The 23263-nt window shown below is 39.7% G+C and overlaps 1 protein-coding gene across 4 annotated transcripts in view; it reads right to left on the reverse strand.

Moving 5' to 3' along the window:
- Positions 1 to 20628, reverse strand: part of polrmt (polymerase (RNA) mitochondrial (DNA directed)) — a 37581-nt gene extending 16953 nt beyond the window's left edge. The window contains exons 1-14 of one of the 4 annotated variants that reach the window (XM_027169775.2): positions 20572 to 20628; positions 19635 to 19733; positions 18130 to 18881; positions 17750 to 17883; positions 13144 to 13330; positions 11724 to 11873; positions 10521 to 10688; positions 9745 to 9915; positions 8822 to 9061; positions 5357 to 6148; positions 4491 to 4613; positions 3250 to 3372; positions 2145 to 2324; positions 768 to 854 (exon numbers count right to left, since the gene is read on the reverse strand). In XM_027169775.2, coding sequence (XP_027025576.2) covers positions 768 to 854; positions 2145 to 2324; positions 3250 to 3372; positions 4491 to 4613; positions 5357 to 6148; positions 8822 to 9061; positions 9745 to 9915; positions 10521 to 10688; positions 11724 to 11873; positions 13144 to 13330; positions 17750 to 17883; positions 18130 to 18867 — 3093 coding nt within the window. In that variant the 5' untranslated portion in view covers positions 18868 to 18881; positions 19635 to 19733; positions 20572 to 20628. Of the gene's footprint in view, positions 1 to 767; positions 855 to 1068; positions 1218 to 2144; positions 2325 to 3249; positions 3373 to 4490; positions 4614 to 5356; positions 6149 to 8821; positions 9062 to 9744; positions 9916 to 10520; positions 10689 to 11723; positions 11874 to 13143; positions 13331 to 17749; positions 17884 to 18129; positions 18882 to 19634; positions 19734 to 20391 lie in introns of those variants that run through there. The other 3 variants (XM_027169774.2, XM_027169776.2, XM_047809974.1) reach the window with 3 other exon arrangements.
- Positions 20629 to 23263: the final 2635 nt, after the last annotated feature.

Genomic DNA, 23263 nt, shown 5'->3' on the forward strand with positions numbered 1-23263 from the left:
CCAGGTGTTGGATATTAGTGGGAAGATGTACTGCCTTCCTCGTCCCTGACTACTTCTCCTTTTTTCCTCGATTTTTTCAGGGCCTGACCCATTTACAGGAGATAGGAGTGTCTAAAGACGAGTCGGGGTATTTTTCAAAGCGTCTGGGCCTGTCTGAGTATCTCCCACAGGATTTGCAAGAAGAATTCCTTTCCCTGTTCGTTTAACCGTAAGAAGCATGCAGCTGCATTAGGAAACCATATGAATGAATCCAGCTCATTCATAAGAAGCTAAGTGTAGGTGTAGATTATTTTGCACCTGGGATGTAGACACTGGGAAGTAAGTGAACAAGACAATCACAATTTCAGCAGTGAGCAACAATTGACATGTGAACTTAGATTTACTGCTTGAATGGTTCTGCAGACTGATTCAGATTCCCACTCAGTTCTTTAGTTCCTACTGCGTGATGACAAAAAAAATAAAATAAATAAAAAGCAAACGTCTGGTTCCCTACTATCTGGTGTATAAGAATATGTGCATACTTATGTGCGTATATAACGTGTAGAGACATTACAGAGAAAAATTATGCTTTGAATAAGACAGTAAAGACTATTACGCTCACAGGTCAGAGTAGGAAGCTAATACAGTTTGCTTTATTTGAACATTTTTCAATCCTCTGAACTGTTGACACACCCACAAGAGACAAAATCTGTTGTATCACACTGATTAGAGACAAACTATGGCTTCTTGCTTGATACTGTAAAGTGTGTCATGTAATCGTGGTGTACCTGTATCTCTCTCGTCCCGGTGAACATTTCCTTCAAGCTGCTGAAGACCTGATGCACTAGGTAGTGAGAGGCGTCCCAAATATACTCCTGCAGACAAACAGACCAAATAGGTGTATAGCCAATATAATTAAGAGCGGTGCACTTAGTCATTTTAGAGTGCTGGGATTTGGATTAGGGCTTCAGAAACACTGTCCCTCCCAAGAGTACACATTAACGGCGAGAGAAGCTGCTGCTACCTGACACCTGCTGGCAACCCACAAAGGTGCTGATCCAATGAGTCTGGTTCCTTACATACACACACCTGCATACATAATCACACACTCTAATCACATACACACACCTTTCTTGCTGACTCCCTTAAGGTGATAATTACATGCTACTTTGCTGCTGATCCTGAGTTACTCGCTTGTTTGTCCACAGAAGGAATCGGAATCAACTGGGAAAAGAGGGCTGAGACAAACAAAAATGATTTAATCCTGAACTGAGGTAGATTTTTGTAAGCATTACTATAAAGACTTCACGACATGCTGCAAGGGAGAACAAATCGCAATCTCGGCACCCAGGACAACAATACGACAGCAGGCTAGTGGCCTCTGGTGTAGTGCTCTTGTTTTGGGCTGTAATTGTGTTTTTAATTATGCCGTTTTGCATTCCCTTAAATTAAATATACTCTCAATTAAATATACTTTCTGTTTTAATTGTGCACTCATCCACAGAAATCAAGCAGAACCATAGTTAAATCACATGTAGATCGATCTCTGTTATGGATCAACCAATACAAAAGAAAATATTTTAAAATGTTGTATAATTTAGGGTCTCTTTAGAATAACACCATGCAACATTGTAATGGACTACAATGGCATTTTTTTTAAGGAAAAATTTATCCATCCATTAAATTATGGTCAAATTTCTTTAAGTGCACAAAATCAAAATAAGGCCACAATTTGGTAAGTGTGCTGGACAATTGATAAATTGGCAAATATTTATTTATTTTTAAATATTAAAAAAACAACAACAATAAGTGCCACTGTGGCTGAATTTTGGATAAAAGTTTTTTTGCCCAAACCTATATATAGTACAGATTTTAGACATATGAATAGTTTTCCCAGTCCTCCACACATACAATGTGCTCATTATAGACATTAACATTGTTCAGATAAACTCAGTACAAAAAAAAAAACAAGACAAAGTTTGCAGGTAAAGGAAGGTAAGATTTTGGGCACTGCTATAGAAAGGGAGAAATCTGGAGTAAAGGAATATGCTTTGGTCACCATGACAGAGAATGAGGAAGATTTTTAGTAAATTATTCTCCATCACCAACTGCTACTCGTCTAGTCAACTACTCTTCTGACAAATCACCCATACACGCCAGACTACCTTAGGAAAGTCATCGATCTCCTTAAGGCGCTTCTCGATCTGTAGTCGGCCACCATAGCGCGTGACCCCATAGACCACCGTCATCACTGTTTGCTTCACCACCTTCCGGCTGATGAAACCCTCCAGCACCTGTGCAATCTTCATGCCCTTTGCAGCATCTCGGGCTCGAAACTCTTCCACCTGGAACACAAAGCAGGGGTCTAGACTCAGTGCCCTGCTTCATCTGATTCGTCTTATAGTCAATCAATTAGATGACAGAGAACACCATCGCCTGCCACCTTCACGCTCCAGAGCCAATGCTTTCTTAGCAAGGATCGATGATGAACATCAAACAGCTCAACATGATTATTTCAATCATCATGGAGTCAGTGATCAAAATATTTTTTAATCAAACCAAAAATAACCTGAAGACAAAAAGTCATTAATACGGTCATTGCTATATTGCAATTTGTCAGGTAAAATCATGTGTTTCACAATAATGACTAATGTAATTTAAACTTCGTTTCTGGCCCTAAAATGTGCTCTGCCACCAACTCAAACAAATCTGCTGCTCTTCCTTTAAAAAAAAACTGTATACTTTTAACAGTGGAGGACGGATCAGGTTAAAAGAAAGGTTTGCCTGTATTTTATTGCACTTGCACCAGAGAGCTCTAAAATTACAGACTGCTACAAATGAGCCAAGACACAAGGAGATTGTGTTCCAAACCCTGACTCGAGACTTTCCCCTGTGATGCCCAACCATCACGTTTAAATCTGCTGTGTTGTTTGATGTTTCTGGCCAGAAATGGAGGAAGCTTTACTTAGCGCTCACACTCACAGTCCCAGCGGAGATAAATCAATAAGGAAAGCCGTTAAAACTTTGCAGTCCTGTTGGAATATAAGCCTTTTGTTAAGTTCCTCACTCCTTTGTTGCTTTCTAAAACTCAGGCCTCAGCATCTCTCATTAAAAGTCAGAGCTTAAAGATGCTGCAAGGCTTTAAAACAGCCTGTACACACAAGAACTCTTAGAACCTAGTGTAGGCTGACGTGACGATCGGAAGACTGGATGGAAGAGCTGAGCCTAGATCCGGCTCTGCGGGTTTGGAGGTGGTTTATTCTCACTGACCTGCTGAGCCACACTACTGTAGACATCCTGAGGTTCTTCACAGGGCACTAAGTTTACAGACATTGCACCAATCACATCACGACCCAGTGCAGCATAGTGCTGGAGGCCATTACAGGAACCGTCCTGAATGAAATACAAAAAGCAAATAAAAATGACAGTCATTTATGAGGAAACCTGTTACAACAGAAACATTTTTAATAATCCAAGTGATCATTCCATTGTAAAAACAACAAAGAATCAAAAGCGAATAAACCGAATGACACCCATTCATTAAAGTTGCCTGATGTTCAAAGAATTGGAATTTTGATGTCACCTTCTCTGCTAGAAGAATATTGAAAACTACTTTTGCGAGCCAATTGCGCTGTGCTGAATCCTTCTCCAAGATTTTGCATCCAAACACATACAGAGAGAATTCAGTGCTGCATCCCAATCCACACAATGCACACTAACAGGAGGCCTAAATAGTATTCAAACACAAACAGCTATACTACAGTAGTCTGCTTGTACCCCAGATTGGGTGTGTGGTAGACTAGTGGTTAAGGTGTAGGTCTACCAATCGGAAGGTTGTGAGTTCGAACCACCAAGCTGCCACTGTTTTGCCCCTGAGCAAAGCACCTAAATTGCTCAATTGTATAAAAATGAGTCTCTCTGGATAAGTGGCATTTGCCAATGAAAGCCAGACTTCTTTACTGCCAAAAGAAGGGTTTGAGTCATGACATATTTATAACGGTGTATTATATACGTGTTCAAATTTTACCACCTATACCGAAATAACATTCGTTATAAAGTTTAGAGGGCACGCAAACTCCTATATTGATGTCTGCAATTAGAATAAATGAAATAAAACTGGAATAAGTGATTTATTCTGTTTACAAGTACAGGAAAATGTGACAGGTTGTCTATAATGAGGTTGTCTTTTAATCTGCATTTTCCATGAATTAGCATTTTTCGCTAAACTAAACATTAAAATTGAACACAAAAAAGAATTTAATTCCAATAGAACAGTTTTGATCATAGATACTAGACACTATAATAAAAGCCAGGAGAACAACGGCAAGTTTCAACGAAGTGTCAAATCCAAATTAAAGCGAAACAAAGTGTGTTGGTGTGGAAGAAAAAAGGTCAGCCCTCATCTTTAGAATGAAAAAAACCCAACAACAACAAAGTCAAGTTTCCAGTTTTCTGTTACACAATCACAGCCACCCACACAAACAAACATAAAGATGAAGAATATTCTGTACCTGATGTACAGGGAAATGGGAGATGAACTCCGTGGGGTCATGTGATCTGGAGGCATTTGCTATTTCCATGCAGCATGCCAGAGTCTGCCATGGCTCGTCAGCATTCATCCACCACTTCCTGCCCTAAAAAACAAAACAAGACAGTTCTGTCACATCCACACCAGACCTGCCAACCCTGAAGAGGAAAAATGCAAAGTGCCAGCATTGGTTATAGGAGGTAAAAACCCAGCACATTTTTACTATAAGTTGTATCTGGCAACCACCAAGATCTTGGAATTGCAATTCTGTTTACAAGCAGTAAGATTTTTGCCTTGTTATTCACTAGTGACATATTAAAACAGTTGCAAAAATAATCAGCTTGGAATAACGTACCAACAGAATAACGTAAAAACAGCCAAGGTCTACAAATATGCACATTATGCAAATTAGAAAGCAAGATGTGATCCTGAAATCACAAATAGCTAGCCGAACATTTAACTGCTAAAAATATGGTTAGCATTAGAAACAGAATTTGTGTACTGAATCTATATTGACATTGCGCTTAGAAATTTATAGTAAAAGCATGTTCATACTCAATATCATTAACAATTAAAACAAGCTCATCGCTTGGTGTCAGAATTGCATCCTGATTTGCACCATCGTATGTGTTTTGACTTTTATTTAATAGGAGCTAAAGATATTTGGCTCTGATCAGAGATCATAAACCGAGTTGAATTTTAAATGGAAACTTGCAAAATTACAGCTGTGTAAAAATGCACGGTAATCAAAATTAGCCGTTAAGAAGGAGTCATTTAGAAGCATGTTCAGGGTAGGGTGCCTTAAGTTTAATCTCTTGTATAAAACAGCAAATTAAAGTTAGCACCCACCGTTAAAGGTTTGTCTGCCGAGTCCAGGATATCATCCATGATAGTGTTGGCGTATTCCAGTCTGCCAGCCAGCGAACTCCGCTTTTTCAGACCCGTCAGGTTTACCAGGTGGATCTTTAACCAGTCCAGGCCTTTAGGACCCAACGGCTTCCCTTCAGCAAACAGCAAGAGGGCTCTGGTTACATCACTTCCCAGATGATTAAAGTAGGGTGGGCACGGGTAAGTACGCCCACGGAAATCCATGTTGTGAGGGAACCAGAAAATCTCTTCTCGCATGTGGTTGGCAATGGACAGTTTGTAGAGCGCATCCATGCGCAGACTGTGCATTTCAGCCACCTTCTTCTTGGCCCGTGTGGCTTCGCGCTTAAGATGGGCCTTCTCGGCAGGAGTGTATTCCGGGTCGTGAGGGTTGAAGCGAGGAATTTCGGGTGCCTCGGTAACAGGTGGGGGCACATCCAGCTTCTCACTGCCCTTATCATTAAAGATGGAGATGATTATGTCCAACAGAGGTTTGTGGATCCTCCAGGCACAGTTGCCCAGCTGGCTGAGGGAGTCTAACACAGCATACAGTTCCTCATCCTGGCATTTCTCCAGCAGCAGCTGGTGCTGGATGGCACCCTCAACTGAGCGCATAAGCTTGGTGGGAGTCAGCAGGTAACCCCCACTCTTGGCTGATGTCCAGGGAACTGGTGGGCACAGCATGGGCATCACATACGAGTCAAAGGTCAGCTTGGTCTCCATGGCTTCTGACTGTATTTGGGTCAGGATTGGATGTGGCTTGATGAAACCAATCTAGAGAATCAATGAGGACAGCAGAGAAAATTAAACCAGATGGTCATTTCTAGTTCGTTAACCTGACTTATACAAACGTCTGACATACATGCTTTGACAAGCCAAAAGGAAACACTTGGCATACAGCTGTTTGGTGCCAAAAATGAAATTAGATCCTGACACAAATGCCAAAGCAAGATTACCCCTGCTGCTGTATCTCCTGCTTTGTTGTATGGAAGCATTAAAAATTATGGAACCTCCTACAAATCACCTTCTTTCTACAATGAATAATCTTACCTGCGTACTCCACAGGCCACACATCCCAAGCAGAGCTGCCATGACAGCAAGATGTTGTGGTGTTTAAACTGTATTGTAAAATGATAATGTATTAAAATGGCCAACCTGAGTGAACAAATAGGTATCAGCAAGAGTTGTCTTAAAAACGAGCTCAAGGTGATGTGCTGCACCTTTACTTGCGAGCATTGTGTAAACCTTGACAAGACGTGTACATGCTTTGCTCGCAGAAATGAAGTATTCTAACATGTGGCAGGTTTTTCTGCACTTTTAATGAACATGCTGATACTTGCTGCTCTGAGCACACAGGTCATCCACCCATATGCTCTCTATTAAATGTACGGTTTCACAGCCATAAAATGTCTAATAGTGGCAGTGTTGCAGTCTTGAAATTTTCACATAGCACAGTCTGAATTCTGCTTTGTTTTGATCAGAAATCGTGAAATACTTCGCTGTCATTTTAAATCTTATATGTTCATTTGCACAACAATGTACATGTCAAATAGTATCATATTGTACTGAATATTGATAGTGGAGCTTGTGTACGAGTATAGCATTAGATTGAGCTAATTTAATACAAATCAGTCTGATTCATTTGTGATACGTATGTGTGATGCATTTACTGTTTTTTAAATACTCAAGTGATGTTTTAAGCTACGTTCAACATAAGCACATCTGAAGTACTTCTGTTATCATTACTGGGAGCAAATTCTGATTTTTGGATATAAAACAAGACAAATGAGGGTACTTCAACAAGGAAATAAGAAGGCTGTCAAAAATCTGTGGAAAGAGCACTCGACAAAGCAACATGACATGTACTTTAACTACAAATAGCAGTATAGCCATACAGCTCCAGTCATTTCTCCTCATTCAAAAAAAAAACTGCTATGAAAAGTAGAGGGGCCCTGATTTCTGGACCTGTGACTTACACATTGTATCAGTGCGAGTCAAGAGCTTGCTCCTGCTGTTCAGGCCAGCGCACGGAGATATCCGACCTCTAATCTGTCATCCTCCTTCTAAACCCCACCCCACCCCACCCCACCCCACACGTAGTCTGTAAATCACACAGCCAATTAAGAGCTCAGTAAAAAAGGAATTAGTTTCAGAGAGATCAGTCTTCTTCATCTGCCCTGTGTCCATTCTAGAAAGAAAAATGTTTCCATAAATTATACCGGCAAATTCGGCTAGGAACTGGAGAAACCTACCATCCATCTACCCATCTAGATAACCAAAAAAAAAAACACTTCCAATGTACTTATTTGAAGGACATTGCAGGTTAAAATCCTAAATCTTTGTTTGGTAACTGAGGGTGCTTTCACACCTATAGTTCGGTTCATTTGGTCCGGACCAAAAGCAAAAAATGATACATTTTTTCACACCACACTGATCGTTCTGTTCCGCACCAGTTGAAACGAACCAAAATGCAGTCGTGTGATAACATCCACATCACTCATTGGCCACAGGTCTTTGAGCGTATTTCCTAAACTGCTTCTCGATTGGTCAGAATAAACGTGCGGGAAATTTCAACGAAACTCCGGAAGTAAACAAAAAGAGGAAAATACAGCATACAGTACACCATGGAGAGACGACTGCGCGCTGCGATTATGTTTGTGGTTGTAATATCATTTTAATGCACTGCAAACGGCGAAGACGCTTCGTAAGACACTTCAGGAGGCGGCGAGCATTACTTTTGCGAAACTGTGACATGCTTATCTTCCGAAAATATTGCCAACGACCCACTATGGCAGCTGGTTTAGTCCAAAATGCGCAATACTTTTTGCAGTTAGGTCTATTCGATCTCGGATCGTGTTCTCACCACAAACGAACCGTACCAGAGTTTGTTTGAAAGCGTACCGAGACCACCTCTTCAATGAGGTCTCGGTAAGCTTGTTTGGTCCACTTTTGGTGCGCACCAGAGTTCGATTGCTGTATTCTCACCTGCCCAAACGAACCGCACCAAACGAGCAACCGAACTCTGGTACGATTCAACCGAACTAAACAAGGCAGGTGTGAAAGCACCCTAATTTTAAGGTAGCAGTTTAACCAAACTGGAATAAAGACCCTTCCAAAACATTTTAAATCATTTGACGGGAATTGTTGCTGAAGAAAAAAAAGGAATATTCTGTTCTTTATGAGGCTTGTTTTCTTTGTTCCATGGCAGAGCTTCACAAACACCCATGAGGTAATTTAAGTTTTTTAGAGGTGGTAAAAAACCAGAGAACCTAGAGGAACCTTTACCAGATTTGAGCAGAACAGGAAATTCAATACTGCCTGCAGTGTTTTCTTCTCCATTATTTATTCACTTACTCGGCTTTCTTTTTACTATTTGTTATCGCCATTTAGACCACATCTGCACTGTTACTTTTGCTTCGTTTGGCATTTGTGAAATGTGTGTCTGACCTGCCGATTGCTGCGGAATGTGTACATGTGATAGAGCACAGGGATGAGCTTGTTCTCCAGCGACGAGTTCAGGATGTTGTTCGGGATTTTGAGCTCACGCACCAGCAGATCCACCAAAAAGCTGCCCAGCTGAATGACCAGCATGTGTGGCCACGGTGTGTCGTCGCTCAGGAGTGAAGGGCCAGCTGCTTGCTCTTCCTCCAAAGTGCTCCATTGTTCTCGTAGCAGCACACTTCTAGGCTGGGATTTCACAAAACAGGATATTACACACAGTCTTGTATTTAAACACAGAGGTTTTTGACACTTGTTAAAAGTTCCAAGGTTAAGGGCAAAAGTAGTGGCAGGTGAATGATTACCACTGATAGCACAGCTTTTTTTTTTCTTTTTCAAAATGCCAATTTAAATGCATTTTTAATCTATAACCACCAATTAATTGAATTAATTTTGTATTCCCCTACAGTTCACAACTCCTCGCCAACCACTGTGCCCACTCCCAGTGTGTTCTTATCTTTATGTCAAACCTACAGACAAACATGGTATTGCTGATCATCGCTCAGCTGAACATTTAGCTACTCTGGCTAACCAGTGCATCTCTAGATTTTGTATTTATTTTTTATTTCTTTTGAAACACAGTCACGATCTCTTACAGATTATAAGTACAACATGCTAAATCCTGACAACGTAAGAAAGAAAGAACAGTTAGGGGACTTGATTATTTGGCTGGCTTTAGGTTTTTGTTGTATACTGTAATTGTGCAAAAATACATACAATTTGCAAAAAGAAAAAAAAAACACCATGAAAAGTTAAAATGACATCACTACTACACTATTCCAGGGTCAAAGTTTTAATTCAAAATTTAAACAACTCTGAAAAATCAGTCTTCTGATTGTGCCCTTTCAGCAAAAGGCAGATTCAATACATACCTCTGTGTCTTTTCCGAGCAGTTTCGCATACGAGTTGTAGATGTTTCCCAGCTTTTTTACTATCTGGCTGTGACTCTTCTGTTGGATGCAGTACATATTGTGAACTCTGTTGCCCAGTTCCTTAGCCAGGAATAGCAAAGACTCTCCGCTGGGTGGCAGGTTGGCCAATCCCTAAGCATCAATGCAGAAGGGTAATAGGTAAATGAACACAGGGCATTTTCAGCAAGGTTAAGGAAAGTTTTAATGAAGAAAAGGTACATTTTCTTCCTGGGCAGAAACTTTTCAGGGAGCCAAAAAGTTTTTTTTTTTTTATAAACAATTTTTAGGCTTGATGAACAGGAGAATCAAGGCTGGGTCATAACTCCAAGACCCATCTAAGTTTTATGTTAGCTGCATCATAACAGACTACGGAATGTCTATATGGAGCTTTTCTTATTTGGGCCTTACTATTCTTCTAGTCTCACATGAACAAACATACTGGAGAGTCTAGAGATGGCAAGGGTAGGTAGAAATGCAGTGGTGAACATACACATACATTTCTAAGCATATACAAATCCTTGTGAAGACACCAGTTAAGAATATAGGAGTACACACACCTATAACAAAATCATCTGACACCATCTAACAAACATCTCTGATCTGTTTAACCTTTTTATGTGCCCTTATCAAACATACTTCTTCCATTTCTACTAAATGTTACCTTAATACTTAATGTTACTCTTTTCTATTAGTTTCGTTGCAGATATTTTAGTAAATGTGACAGACAAACTAAATACCTGCAGCATGATGTTGACATAATCCTCGTCACGAAGGATGCGCAGGAACGGGTGGATGCTGATCTTCCAGTTCCTCTGGTTGCTGCTGCCTAAAACCATCCGGCTATCTCTTAGAGCTTGTAGCAGAGCTTTGTGCCAGTGGGAACGTTGCTCGACTAACAGCTTCCTCTAAAACACATCAGAGTGCAGAGTGAAGGAAACATGTGAACCAACATTTCAGAGCCTGCCGTAATGCAAATCTTTAAGCGACTATTATTAATATTGTTTCATATATATATATATATATATATATATATATATATATATATATATATATATATATATATATATATATATGAAACAATATTTTATATATACATACATATATACACACACACACACACACACAATCAGACAGCTGCTGAATGACAAACCACAATACTGAAAACATTTCAAAATTGAAGTTGTGTTAACTACAGCACATTTCCATCACACTGTATGAAAGTGGGTTAGATATTCAGCAGGGTTACTCTTTCCCTTGCCCCAGTAGAGTGATCAGATGACACAGCGCTGTAAGGCTGGCCTTCACACCCAAACATGGGGGCAGATTATACGACATTAGTATTCTATTCAGCAATGCAGTAAATGCTGCTGGACCACCAGGGAACCCCTGACCTCTCCGATATGAGACCACAAGCATGAGAAGCTGAGCAAGTAAATGCCACTACAGAAAATATCACTGAATCTCGGATAATACTTTCCTACTCAGAGATAGGAGGTGACGCTTTTTGCTTTCAATTGTTCTTTTTAAAAACAAATATTAATAAGCAAGGAATGTGTCTTCTAAAAGTATTTACTAACCCTAACACTAAAACTAGGCATTAACTAATTTAACAAATGCATTGAAAATGTCATAAATGACTTAAAAAATATATATATATTTTTTAAACCGTTAACTGTTAACTCTGGAGCTCATATGTGCAATCATTCTGATAACGTCAGCATTAAAAAAAGAAATAAAACCCTCGGGAAAAAAAATCATGTGTTAGATGGTGTAGTCAGTATAATGAAGAACTAGAACACTGTCTATGTCTTTGGATGGATTTTAGTAAACTGTATTAGTAGAATTGTGTTAAGGGTGAAGGCTGATGTGCAGAAGCAGGGTTGGACTCCCCTGAGCCTAGTTAGTGTGCATGTGGATGTGAACAAGAGGCAGCCACGCACCATCCTGGCCATGTGTTCAGTGACAGGTTTAATGGCCTCCACAGAGTCGATGGTGATGGTGTTGGCCTGCTCTATTGCCAGCTGATGCCTGAAGCGCTCCTGCAGCTCAGCCACGCTGAAGTCTAGCTTAGGATAGCTGGCGTTTTCCCGCTGAAACAAGATAAATAGAGCATCATAGAGCATCATTCAATCATACATAAGCTACATTTACATGCAGCCTAATAATACACTAAAAAGAGCACAGATGGCTCAGGAATAAAATCCTTCATGTATACATTTCAATGAAAATGAATAAGCATCAAAGCAGATTTTGACCAGTCAACCTAAGTGTTCTGTTTTAATCTGTTTAAATCGATGTATAGTATCAACACTACTTACTCTAGCATGAGCTGCTGGAACAGTAAACATGCCTCAGGTGAAGCTCTGATTAATGCAGGGCCAGTTGATTAATTCAGCATATAGGTTACTCATTTTCATATCAGTATCTGTCTCAACAAGTACCAAAAACATGTGTACATTTTCTCATTATTGGTTTCAAAAATCACTAGTGTACTCGAACTTGTCCAGCATTCAATACTTCAAAAAAAAAGTCCAGCAGCAGTGATAAATTGAGCTTAATCAAGTACAACTGCCTTATGCTCCAGTTTCTGACTTTTTCAGCATGTAGTGGTGCAGACGGAGCTCTCAGACATGCTTGTTACTAGTGACAGATTTGTTCCTGCTGTCTGCTACAGCAACAGGAATGCAGCGTGTGGCACGACGGACGATAAATGGGCCGAGGTGGACCACAGCAATGAATCATTGAGGAGGAAAAGCAGGGCACTGAGTCCTGATAGCAACATCTCCTCTGGTTAAAAATAGCCTGTATTGCAAGCACTCATTCATAAAAGCCAAAGCCTGTTTAAGCTTTTTTTATAAACCAGGTCTGCCCTCCCAAGCACAAGACTGCTAGTATTAAACAAACAGCAGCCGTATGACGCATCAGCCATTCATTGCAATCTGTCAGAGACTGTGTGGATAATTTGCATGATCATGTCTGCGTGCTGAGAAATTATTACAAGTATGTAGTAAAGAGCATAATTAGCATTTTAGGGGAGTCCTGGGAGCCCAGAGGGTAGCGTTGCTAAATCACACCTTCAGGGTCCCTGGTTCGATCATGAGCTGTGGATATTCTGTGGATATGTGGTTGTTTTTTTACTTGCAGGTTATTTCCTTTGTGTGTGTGTGTGTGTGTGTGTGTATGTGTGTGTGTGTCTGTGTGTGTGTGTGTATGTGTGTGTGTGTGTGCGCACAGACTGACATCCCACCCAGGCTGTATTCCAGCCATGTGATCACGGGAAAAGGCTCCGGATCCACCATGAACATAATAAAGCACTTACTGAAGATGAATGAATGATGAATGATGCATAAAACTGGATACCTGTGTATAAAAGTTCTCCACCAGTGGTGACGTGCAGCGCGGCCGCTCAGAAGTGGCGTGTGGCTCGTAATCGGGTTGTACGGACCGGATGGCCTTTAGTACCATGTCTCTCTCATCCTGTTTGAAGGCACACTGCCTGAACATGTTGTCCAAATGCAGGCCACTTTCAGCCATCTGCTGCAGACACCTACACACATACATAGAGGAAATCTAAGGTAAACACCTACTATATACACTGGTCAGTTTCAAGCTCATTATCGCTTTGTGGCCAGGATCTTTTGGCTAATACGTAAGCTATGTAACTGTAACTGACTGGTTAACCTAACTGTGTGATGCTGATCAAAGTAAATATGTTAGCTGGATGTTTTGTACCATCTTAATTGTAAACCTTCCTATGTAACTAAGCTGTTCTTGGCTAGATTGCTTGCTGATGCTACAAAGCGATAGAAGTCTGGACTGCACGACTAAACATGAGGTAGGTATTAGCTAGTAAAATCACAATAACCATGCAATATTTACAATTAGGAAGATATTAGGGAATCCTTTGCCCTTTCCTGACAAATAAACTATTGACAAGAGAGAGAGGCTTGTCTCTGCCAGGAGTTTAAGACATAACCAAAGACAAAGATTTCAAGCCAAACATATGTGTTAGCTCAAGTGTTAGCTCAGGGGTTACGGTGATGGGCTACTAATCTGAAAGTTCAAATCCCAAGCCACCAAGCTGCCACTGCTGGGCCCTTAAGCAATGACCCTCGGTTGCATAAAGGAGATAAATTTACTAGGAAAGTCACTATGGATAAGGACACCTGATAAATGTAAAAAAAAATGCAATTGCATCGAGTAGACTGAGATGGCTCAGAGGAATAAAGGAAATATGGAGAACTCCGAGATCCATTTACAAATACCTCCAACCTTTATAGGCATTACCGGAAGAGAATTCTACAAGGAAGAATCACAAAATTATTTACTGTATGGAAGGGCAGTTATTTAGCAGCCACTTCTTGCTTTGTATAATAAATTGCACTACTCATTAAGTGCTTAATTGGAAAGATTTTTTAGCTGAAAATATCGACATTCATCAGTTGTTTTTTATAAACGTATATATAAATTTTTTCTTATTTTTTTTTTTTTTAAAAGGTTGCTAACACAGGAGAGCAGTTTAATCTGTGCGGTCCGTTTTTTAGTCTCTAGAGCTGTAAATGGAATAAAGGAGTAACGCTGCACTGAAATGCAAAGCTGGTAGTTCATAACAAGACAGTAGGTCATGTTATGACTACAAATAGCATTTGTACACTTCCATTAAAGTGACCCTCAGTGACAGCAGCAGCAGAATGTTTTCAACAAAAGTGAAAAATGCTGTACATCCCTGACCTCCAGTTTATGCAAATGTATTCGTGTAGCACAAGGATGAAAAGCACGATTTGAATCTTCCCCTTATTTTTTGCGACCGTCCAGGAACTCTTGCTCGTATAATTTTGCGAAACCTTGCCGCCTTGAATTCCAAATCGTGCCTTAATGCATCAATTGTGACGCGAGAGCGACTCACGACATCAGAATATCAAATACCTGTGCTGACACAGAGTCTTGGGACAGAGCTAAGTGTTCTCATCTAACAGGATGCCGCCATATGGACAAGAAAATGCACAGGAATCGTTGTTCAAATGAAACCAACCCGAGGGTTCGATGTCTGCCGAGTGCGGATTTGCTTGATGTGGCCGTGGGTGGAATTATTAATGATATAACTTAGCAGGAGGACTCTAGACTGCCTTACTGACTGTCTAGTCATTTGCAATTCACTCACAGGTGAATACAGAGAGCAGAGTGGAGCTTCAGCTGGCTCTCATATAGGAAGAAGACATGGAATTTCACCACTGAAAATTCAGACAATCATTTAACTGATATTCTCTTGTAGTAGATGTCTATGAAGGTGTGTGCTCATATAGATCATGTGGAATCGACTAGTAGTAATAACCGAATGTATATAACTGCCCATATGGCATTTTTCTGTCCACTATTTGTGTTATCTGTACTAGAATAATTCATTGTGCTTTGTGATCAAAAACTATCCTCGATCACACAGAACACCCATAATGCACTTTGACAATTAGAGGGAAATCCAGTTTTTACAAAAATATTTCAAATCTAACTTATCTAACAGTGCTCAGTGTTTCAAAACTATCAAGAACCCCTGATACCACCATTGTCTTTAAAATTTCACACGAGTCACACCCATGTCATCATGAAATACCATGAAAAAGACACTGGACACTTATTTTCGTTATACATGTTTTTGAGGACTTCGTGGCAGAGAAAACTGGAAAACAAGAAAGCCACATGAAGCTCAACCAAGCCTTTAATATATTTACAATGCCATCTTAACCTAGACAAAGGGAGATGCTGGGCCATGCAGAAGCACGTTTCGAAATTTTAAAGAGACTCGTTTCAGGTGGAACAGAACAGAGCATGCACTCCCTCTAGTGGGCTTTAAGTGAAGGGCTGGAGCAGATGCATGGGAGGGGCTGGGCATGAAAAGCTGATGGACCATGTGTCTGCCTGTGACTCAGTAACAATCACATCACTGGCTCCTTGGCCTTTCATACACGAGCTCATTATGACGCACACAGTTATCAACTTTCCCCGTGGCCTAATCGATGTGACTCCTTTGGTATTTCTTTGTCCACTTTGCTACGTAGCAGTTTTAAACAAACACAGATGACTAAAGCCAGGAACAGTTACTACGAGCTTCAGGCCGTGCCATTTTAGAAAGTTGTGTGTGTCATTTACATTTGCTGAATGCCTGACAGACACACACACACACACACACGGAAGATAGCTGTCAATTCTTGAATGTCAGTTGAAGAAAGCTGTTAAAAAATTTGAGTGGAACAGATGACAGGAACTGAGAGACTGAGAGGAATACTGAAGTTAAAGGAGCTGAGCTGCAAGAGCACAATGTCATTACTATTGCCTTACAGAGATCGATCTGCCACCACCTGCCCCACACACACACATACACACACCCTTCTGTCGTCAGACTGGATGCTAACAGTCACCTTCACAAATGAGGAACGAGTGCCAGTGAGGATTTTTGTTACGGTGGTGCGAATCACAACACACTTAAATTCATCATATATTATTAGGTTCATATAGTTATTAGTCTGTTTGTCTGGTGAATTGAATGAGTTTAATGCAAACCTCAATAACTCAGTATCACTTGAAACTAACAGATGTTACATGAGGGGAAAGTAATCATCTATAACAATGGCTTCAATAAATAGTCACAGAATTCTAGTATTTATTAAAAAAAAGAAAGAAAAGAGTCTAGTCTGTGTATAGCTGGATTATGTTCATTAATATTTACCAAGACAAACAGTGTAGTAATAGAGTGTATAATGAAGAGTGTATAATAAGTAGTGTATAAACATGGCACAAGCTAGGGACAACATGTGAGTGTGTCTGGTGGCCTGACAAAGTTCTGAAAAGTTTAACTTTATGCAAATGTGTGTGAATGACTTGGTGTAACGACTACCAATGGGAGTGAAGGCAGTAGAGTTCATGTGATCCGTGGCCACAGAACACACACACACACACACACACACACACACACACACACACACACACACACACACACACACACACACACTACTGATCCATAACAATTGGCATTTCTATTTTTGGGCATTGTCAGGGTCTGCTCAAAACGATCTGTCAAACACCTTCTCTCACTGCTCCAGCTTCCAAGAATGTTAAAAAAAAATGCTTACTTAAAATGCAATTGGAACCGTCTCAAGAGACACTGGGCAACTTAAAGAGAAAGGATAGATTATTGATCTATGGATAGATCTTGCTGTGAAGATTTGGGAGTATGAAAAGAGACACACTGACCCCTGGCGGCCATCAGCATCATCACAGAGCACTTACACTCACATGAACATGAAGGTTTTCTAACAGACCTCTGAAACTTGCATTCATTAAGAAACCAGCCTATTGAACCAATCCAGCAATTTGGGGGGGGGGGGACATTGCTTTTTGTACTATTCTTGTAAACTCTTAAGACTTATGCTTGATGTTTATGTTTATCTCAGGAGTTCAGCCATTAAAAAAAACTCAAACCAGCCTATCCGACCAAAACTACCACAATAAAGACAGAAATCACACTTCAAGAGAAGGAAAAAGAGTATATTGCTGCTATAGTTGTTGCCTCATCAGCCTCTGTGACAACAAATGAAATGACAATCATAACTATAAAGGGATAAAAAGTATGATATGTCAATCATTAATAAACACACAATGGCTAATGACTTTCCTAGAACAGTATGTCCTTCCTGTTATACCAAAGTAGACTTTAAGGTAGTAACAGTTCACTACATGTCAGGCTGCGTTACACTTCCCTGTCATTAGTTATTTTCCTATAACCTCATGCTCCGTCACGTTTTATTCAAATGAGCTTTTCCATTCAAATATTTGATTTTTCATTAAATTATTGACCATAAATATAACTAATGAGTCAGATCAACACACGAACCGCCCTTAAACTAAATTCCTGAAAAAGTCATTATCACTCCTGTTCACCAATGACATCTGACTCGGGCCTGAGAATATTTACCTGTTAATGGTGCGTGTAGAGGTCTCAGGATTGCGGCCCATGCACTCCAGAGCTGCACAGTATGACGCTATGTTGGGCTTCAGGCCTGCTTCTTCCACCATAGCGAACAAGCGACCGATGTGATTCACGGATCCCTACAACGATCCAGCCAAGAGAATATTTAATCACAATATCTGACTGCAATAAACAACTTCTGCACTGTCAGTATAACCAGATAAACATTTTTGGTGATTCATGACATTCATTCCAATAGTACAGAGCATCCTTGCATTAATACACCATGGTATTTGTTTTTAATATAAGCTCTGATTGCAATATAGTATATACAAAAAATAATGCAGATCTTTACAAACACAAATAAAGTGAGGGTTTGCTCTCACCTTCTTGGCCCACATCCTCATCATGATGTTGTAGGCGCTGATGGAGAGTGATTTGCGCTTGCTTAGGTGTCTGTGGTGAAAAAACAGGCAACGCTGTGCTCGCTCCGAGTCCCCAGTAAAAACGCATGCCTCCAAGTAGCAGCGCAGGTTCAACTGAGCGTCACCATAATGGTTCCCGTCTTTATCTTCCAGAAGTTTCTCAGCATTCGGAGTCCATTCACCGATCAGCTCTTCAAGCTCTTCGACTTCAGCCAGCTCTGCAGCTCTGGAAAGTTCTTCAGGATCTTCCTTCATCGAGGCGACACTTGTACTACCTTTAGACACTTTTAAGTGTTGGACTCGTTGTGGACTAGGCTTTGGACTTGTTGTGGACCCGGTTTTGGGCTGGTTGCTCCTTTGGGCAGTAGAAATTGTTTTCATGGACGTTCCAGGTCCCATCAGATTTCCTTTACTGCTTTTTGCTACTCCGGCTGTTGCTGCTTTGTTTTGAAATTTCTGCTGCAGAGACGACTGTTTTTTAGTCTTGTTTGACTTCTCAAGCTTCAGTTTCTCAATCCAGCGGCTCACGTGTGTTTTTGAGGGTGGGTTATCTTTAGTGGTACCTTTTTTAGTGGACTGAAGAGTTTTAGGAGTTTCTGCCTTTTGACTCCTCAGTGGAGTGGCACTTTTTTCACCATGAGGCACAATTTCAACCTTCAAATGTTTTACGTGTAAAACGTCTGACTGCAACTGTTGCATCCGAGCCTCGAGAACTGCAATTGAAAACAATCAACAACACAGTTAGTCCAAAAAAGACTAATAACCCCAAAAGCAAGAATCACATAATTTATAATATTAAATCAGTAGGTAAATAAGAATTGTTATAAAGAGTGACACAGAGTTTTATACAGGGCATGTAACAAATCTGATAAGTGAAATAAAATCCATTCATTGCTTCTATAATTTTGCATTTAAAATTGACAGCAAAAAATCATTACGGAGAACCTGAAGAAACTCCCTGAAGCACACGGAAAACATGCTCTCCACAAACAGAGGACGGAGCTGGGAATCAAACACCTAACCCTGGAGGTGTGAGGCCAGTGTGATTTAAAAACTAAAGGTACTGTGTCGATGTCCTTCAAACGGCCTCCATTTGGTTTTTTGGGGCAGTGTACCAGGCTCTCCAGAAAACTCCAGAAAAATTCTCTTCCTAAATCCTGTACATAGCCCAGTCTTCACAAACCTGTTTCAATAAATGTCATTTCTCACCATAATCTCATCTTTACATAAATCATTTTGCAAAACAGTAACATCAGTCAGGAGTATGATTAAAGTATAAAAGTATGTTTAAAGTGTAACCTATGCTAGCCTGGAAACCCCAGGTCAAACAGAGCAACCTAAAATGAGCAAATTAGGTCAGTCTGAACGATTACAATTACAGTAGTAAAGACAGACAATAGATCCACCATCACAGCTACACTTTGTGAAACTTAAGACCACCAGGCTAAGAGAGGAAGGAATAATACCGTCCAACAAATGAGACTGTTCCCACACTCTTCTTTTCCCTTCTTCCTTCTTGGGAATAGCGGAGTAATCCCTTTGGTGTAGTGTTGTCCATGGGTTATCTGCGAAAACAGAAAAAAAGTGAAACTAAATGAATCGGGGTGTTCATCCGTAATGTGTTTCCCTGGTATCAGAAAACCTCTAATATAAATACGTTAGCAGCTGTACCAATAAACACTGCTCCAATAGACAGTGTAAACAAATATAATTATAATTTACATTTCTGTCATTCAGCAGTAGTTTATTTCAATTTATACAACTGTACAATTATAATTGGGGTTTAAGAGCCTTTGCTCAGGGGCCCAAACAGTAGCACAACTCGGTGGACGTGGGATTCGAACCTTATCCACTAGGCTACGAAATCAAACCACAACAGTCTAATTGTTAACCATGTAACTATTGTTTACATGTAAATACCTTGTGTATTACTTGTATAAGGTGACTACCGGTCAGGATAAAGACAATAAAGTCAAGCTAAGAGAACAATATACAGTAACCAACACGTGCTAAGCTGCTAGCGTGTACAGGCAGAGGTGGGAGTAAGTCACACATGTGCAAGGCTTAAGTCATGAATGTCAAGTCAAAGTCAAGTACAGTCTTTTTTTTTAATATTTGTCAAGCAAGTCTCAAGTCTCAAATTTGCGACTTAAGTCTGACTCGAGTCAAGTCATATGACTCGAGTCCCCCATCTCTGTGTACAGGTTAATATTAATAGTTTACCTCTGGTTTCTCTCTCGCTGTTACTTCGTAGTCTGAGTCGACAACGGGCGACATTTACTGTAGAGCAGACACTTCTCTCGAACATTAATCTACCGCTTAAGTATTTGGGAAAAGCGCACAGTCTTAAAAGTGACATTTCGGCATGTTAAAGAGTTCACAACAACCGCGTTACTCTCTCACCTGGCGGCCATTTTCATTCAGACGCGATCAGAAGACTGTCGATAGCCGGCATTCAGGAGAGAAAAACGATCACAGAAAATTGTTTGTTCGAAACAATCCGAGTTCTATATTTCAGATATTTCTACACCTAATATTAGATTCTAGGGTGCTCTATCTTTAGTATTGTTTTATTAATTTAAAAATAGATACGTTTTCCATATGTTATTTAATTGTTTGTTACGCCCTTAGACGTAAAACGTGTAATTCACCTGTACACCTGTAGGTGGCAGTCTTCCCTAGTATGCTGTTGGTTGGTATATATTACATTTTCCTTGAGGTAAACATAGACATAAGATATACACAGATTATGATTATAGTGTAGTGAATTAATATTGCAAATCAATATAAAAAAGATATGAGTGATAAAACATATACATGGCATTTAATTTTTATATATTAAACAGGAGGAACGAGAATGTTTTTTTATTATTATTATACACTCAACAATCCTTTTATGAATCACTGAGTGTAAGATGTTTGAACATGTCTAAAGAGAGGACAGGGCTTGGGCATCAAACTTTGGTTTATCATAGTGGAGATCTCTTCTGAACTACATCCAACTGAGATTGATATGATTTGAGTGATGCACACAAGAACAATGAACCCTGCATCCCAGAGAAAGTAGTAGCAATATGCTCGGTTCTTCATGTTCTTATATTGGATTTCATGGAACATTTTCATGCACATAAATCCTCTTTTATACCAGAAGTCATGAAACGTTCATTTGTTTAAATGGGCCAATATATTAAAACAAACTAACTAGTATAAAATTATTGAAAATAATTGACAATAATGTAATTATATAAGACTGTTAAGTGTAAGGACTATTGAGGTTAAAACTGAAAACTCAAAACCAATAAAGCTACATGTTTATTTCAAGCCATTTGTCCCGCACATATCAACTGTCACTCTATCCACATACACAGCGTGGCTCAATACCCTATAAACATTCTGAACACTCAAGTCCAAACAGGAAACTGAAAATCAGTCTGTAGTTTAAACAAATGCTAGATCTATGCCTACCTGCAATGCATGCAAGGAACCTTTCAAATAAGAAAATCCCTAATTTGACTTAGTGAAGCCAAATGTCTTACTTTTAAGGTCTTTGTTGTTAGTCACAAAAATGTAGCACTGATAGCCACTGATAGACGTTTTGTTGAAAGGGCCATGGATCTTTATACTGAGGATGGATTTTTATGTCTCTTCTTGTTTGTCAGATCAGATCCGATTGGCTTTGGACCACATTTTTTAAATGAAATACAGCTATATGGCTTATTACATGTGTAATGAATGTCTTCTGTGGTGACCAGAATTAAAAGAAACATTGAGTAACTTTAAGGTTGTTGTGCTGCAACTGATTGTATAAAACAACACAGTTTTTCATGAGCTTTCTAAAGAGGATTTTCAAGAGAGAGTTACATTTACAAAGCATGTGAAAACACTTCTTAACTCTGGTGTGACATACTGTATAGTCTCAGCACAACTGTTACTACAAGTCACATTTAACTGTTATAAGCATACACCTCACTCAGTGTTAGCTGTCAAAAATGGTGGTCAGCAAGTGTGTGTGTGTGTGTGTGTGTGTGAGAGAGAGAGAGAGAGAGAGAGAGAGAGAGAGAGAGAGAGAGAGAGAGAGAGAGAGAGAGAGAGAGAGATTGTAGGTGGCAATCCGAGGGTGTTTGGTGTCACGGTTCATGGGCTTTGCTGCTTTTTCTGCAGGATCCATTTGATGTTTTCTGGTCCTTGTCGGGGGCTTCCACTTAGCACCGGTGTGACAGTCATGGCCCGGAGAAAGACTGTCAACAATAGAAGAGAAGACAGGCATTCAATCCTGTAATAATAGCTCGACCAAGGCAGGTCCACCATTCTCATGGACTTTGATCACAGGACCTGCATGCACACCTATGTGGGAACTATTTATTTGTTTTGCAGATTTGAAGACATTCAGCTTGACAGATGAGACTTTGTGGTTGACTGTTGTTAGATAATGTTTTGACATTAATGACCCTCTTTTTTGTGAAAGAGGAAGAAAGGAGCATGGGATACTGTAATAGCTCTTCACAGTGGCTTGAAGTGTGTCTAGACATCTCTAAAAGTTATCTAAATATATACTTCACATAAGATGCTATTACATGCACAATAAATATTTAATGTTCATTTACAGTACATGGATTCTTTACATATATTCTTAATCCTGTAACATATGTGTGAGTATAGCAAAGGCAAATTAATCATGATTTATAAAACAATAAAAAGGAGTAGTAGTACTGAAGTAACATTCAGTCTCATTTAGAATTTTTTCCTAAAGTTATGTATATTGATTAGCTAATTAGACACGTTAGCTAATTATTTGTAATTGTATGTTGTTCTTATACTTTAGAAATATTTTACAATATTACTAAATCACTTAAATGAAAACTTTCATGTCACAAAAAAATGTATTTGTAATCTTTATGTAGTTATTTAGAAAATCAGTTTACCTGTTAGAAAAGTCAACAGTGTCAGTTCATCATCACGCCATTTCAGACATTTACATTTATTGTATTTAGTAACTTACATATATCTTATTTATATTACATATAACTGAGCAGTTGAGGGCATTTCTCAAGGGCACCAGTAGTGGCAGCTTGGTGCTGGGATTTGAATTGATGAT

The sequence above is a fragment of the Tachysurus fulvidraco genome, chromosome 2, assembly GCF_022655615.1.
Source record: "Tachysurus fulvidraco isolate hzauxx_2018 chromosome 2, HZAU_PFXX_2.0, whole genome shotgun sequence".
Classification (NCBI taxonomy): Eukaryota; Metazoa; Chordata; class Actinopteri; order Siluriformes; family Bagridae; genus Tachysurus; species Tachysurus fulvidraco.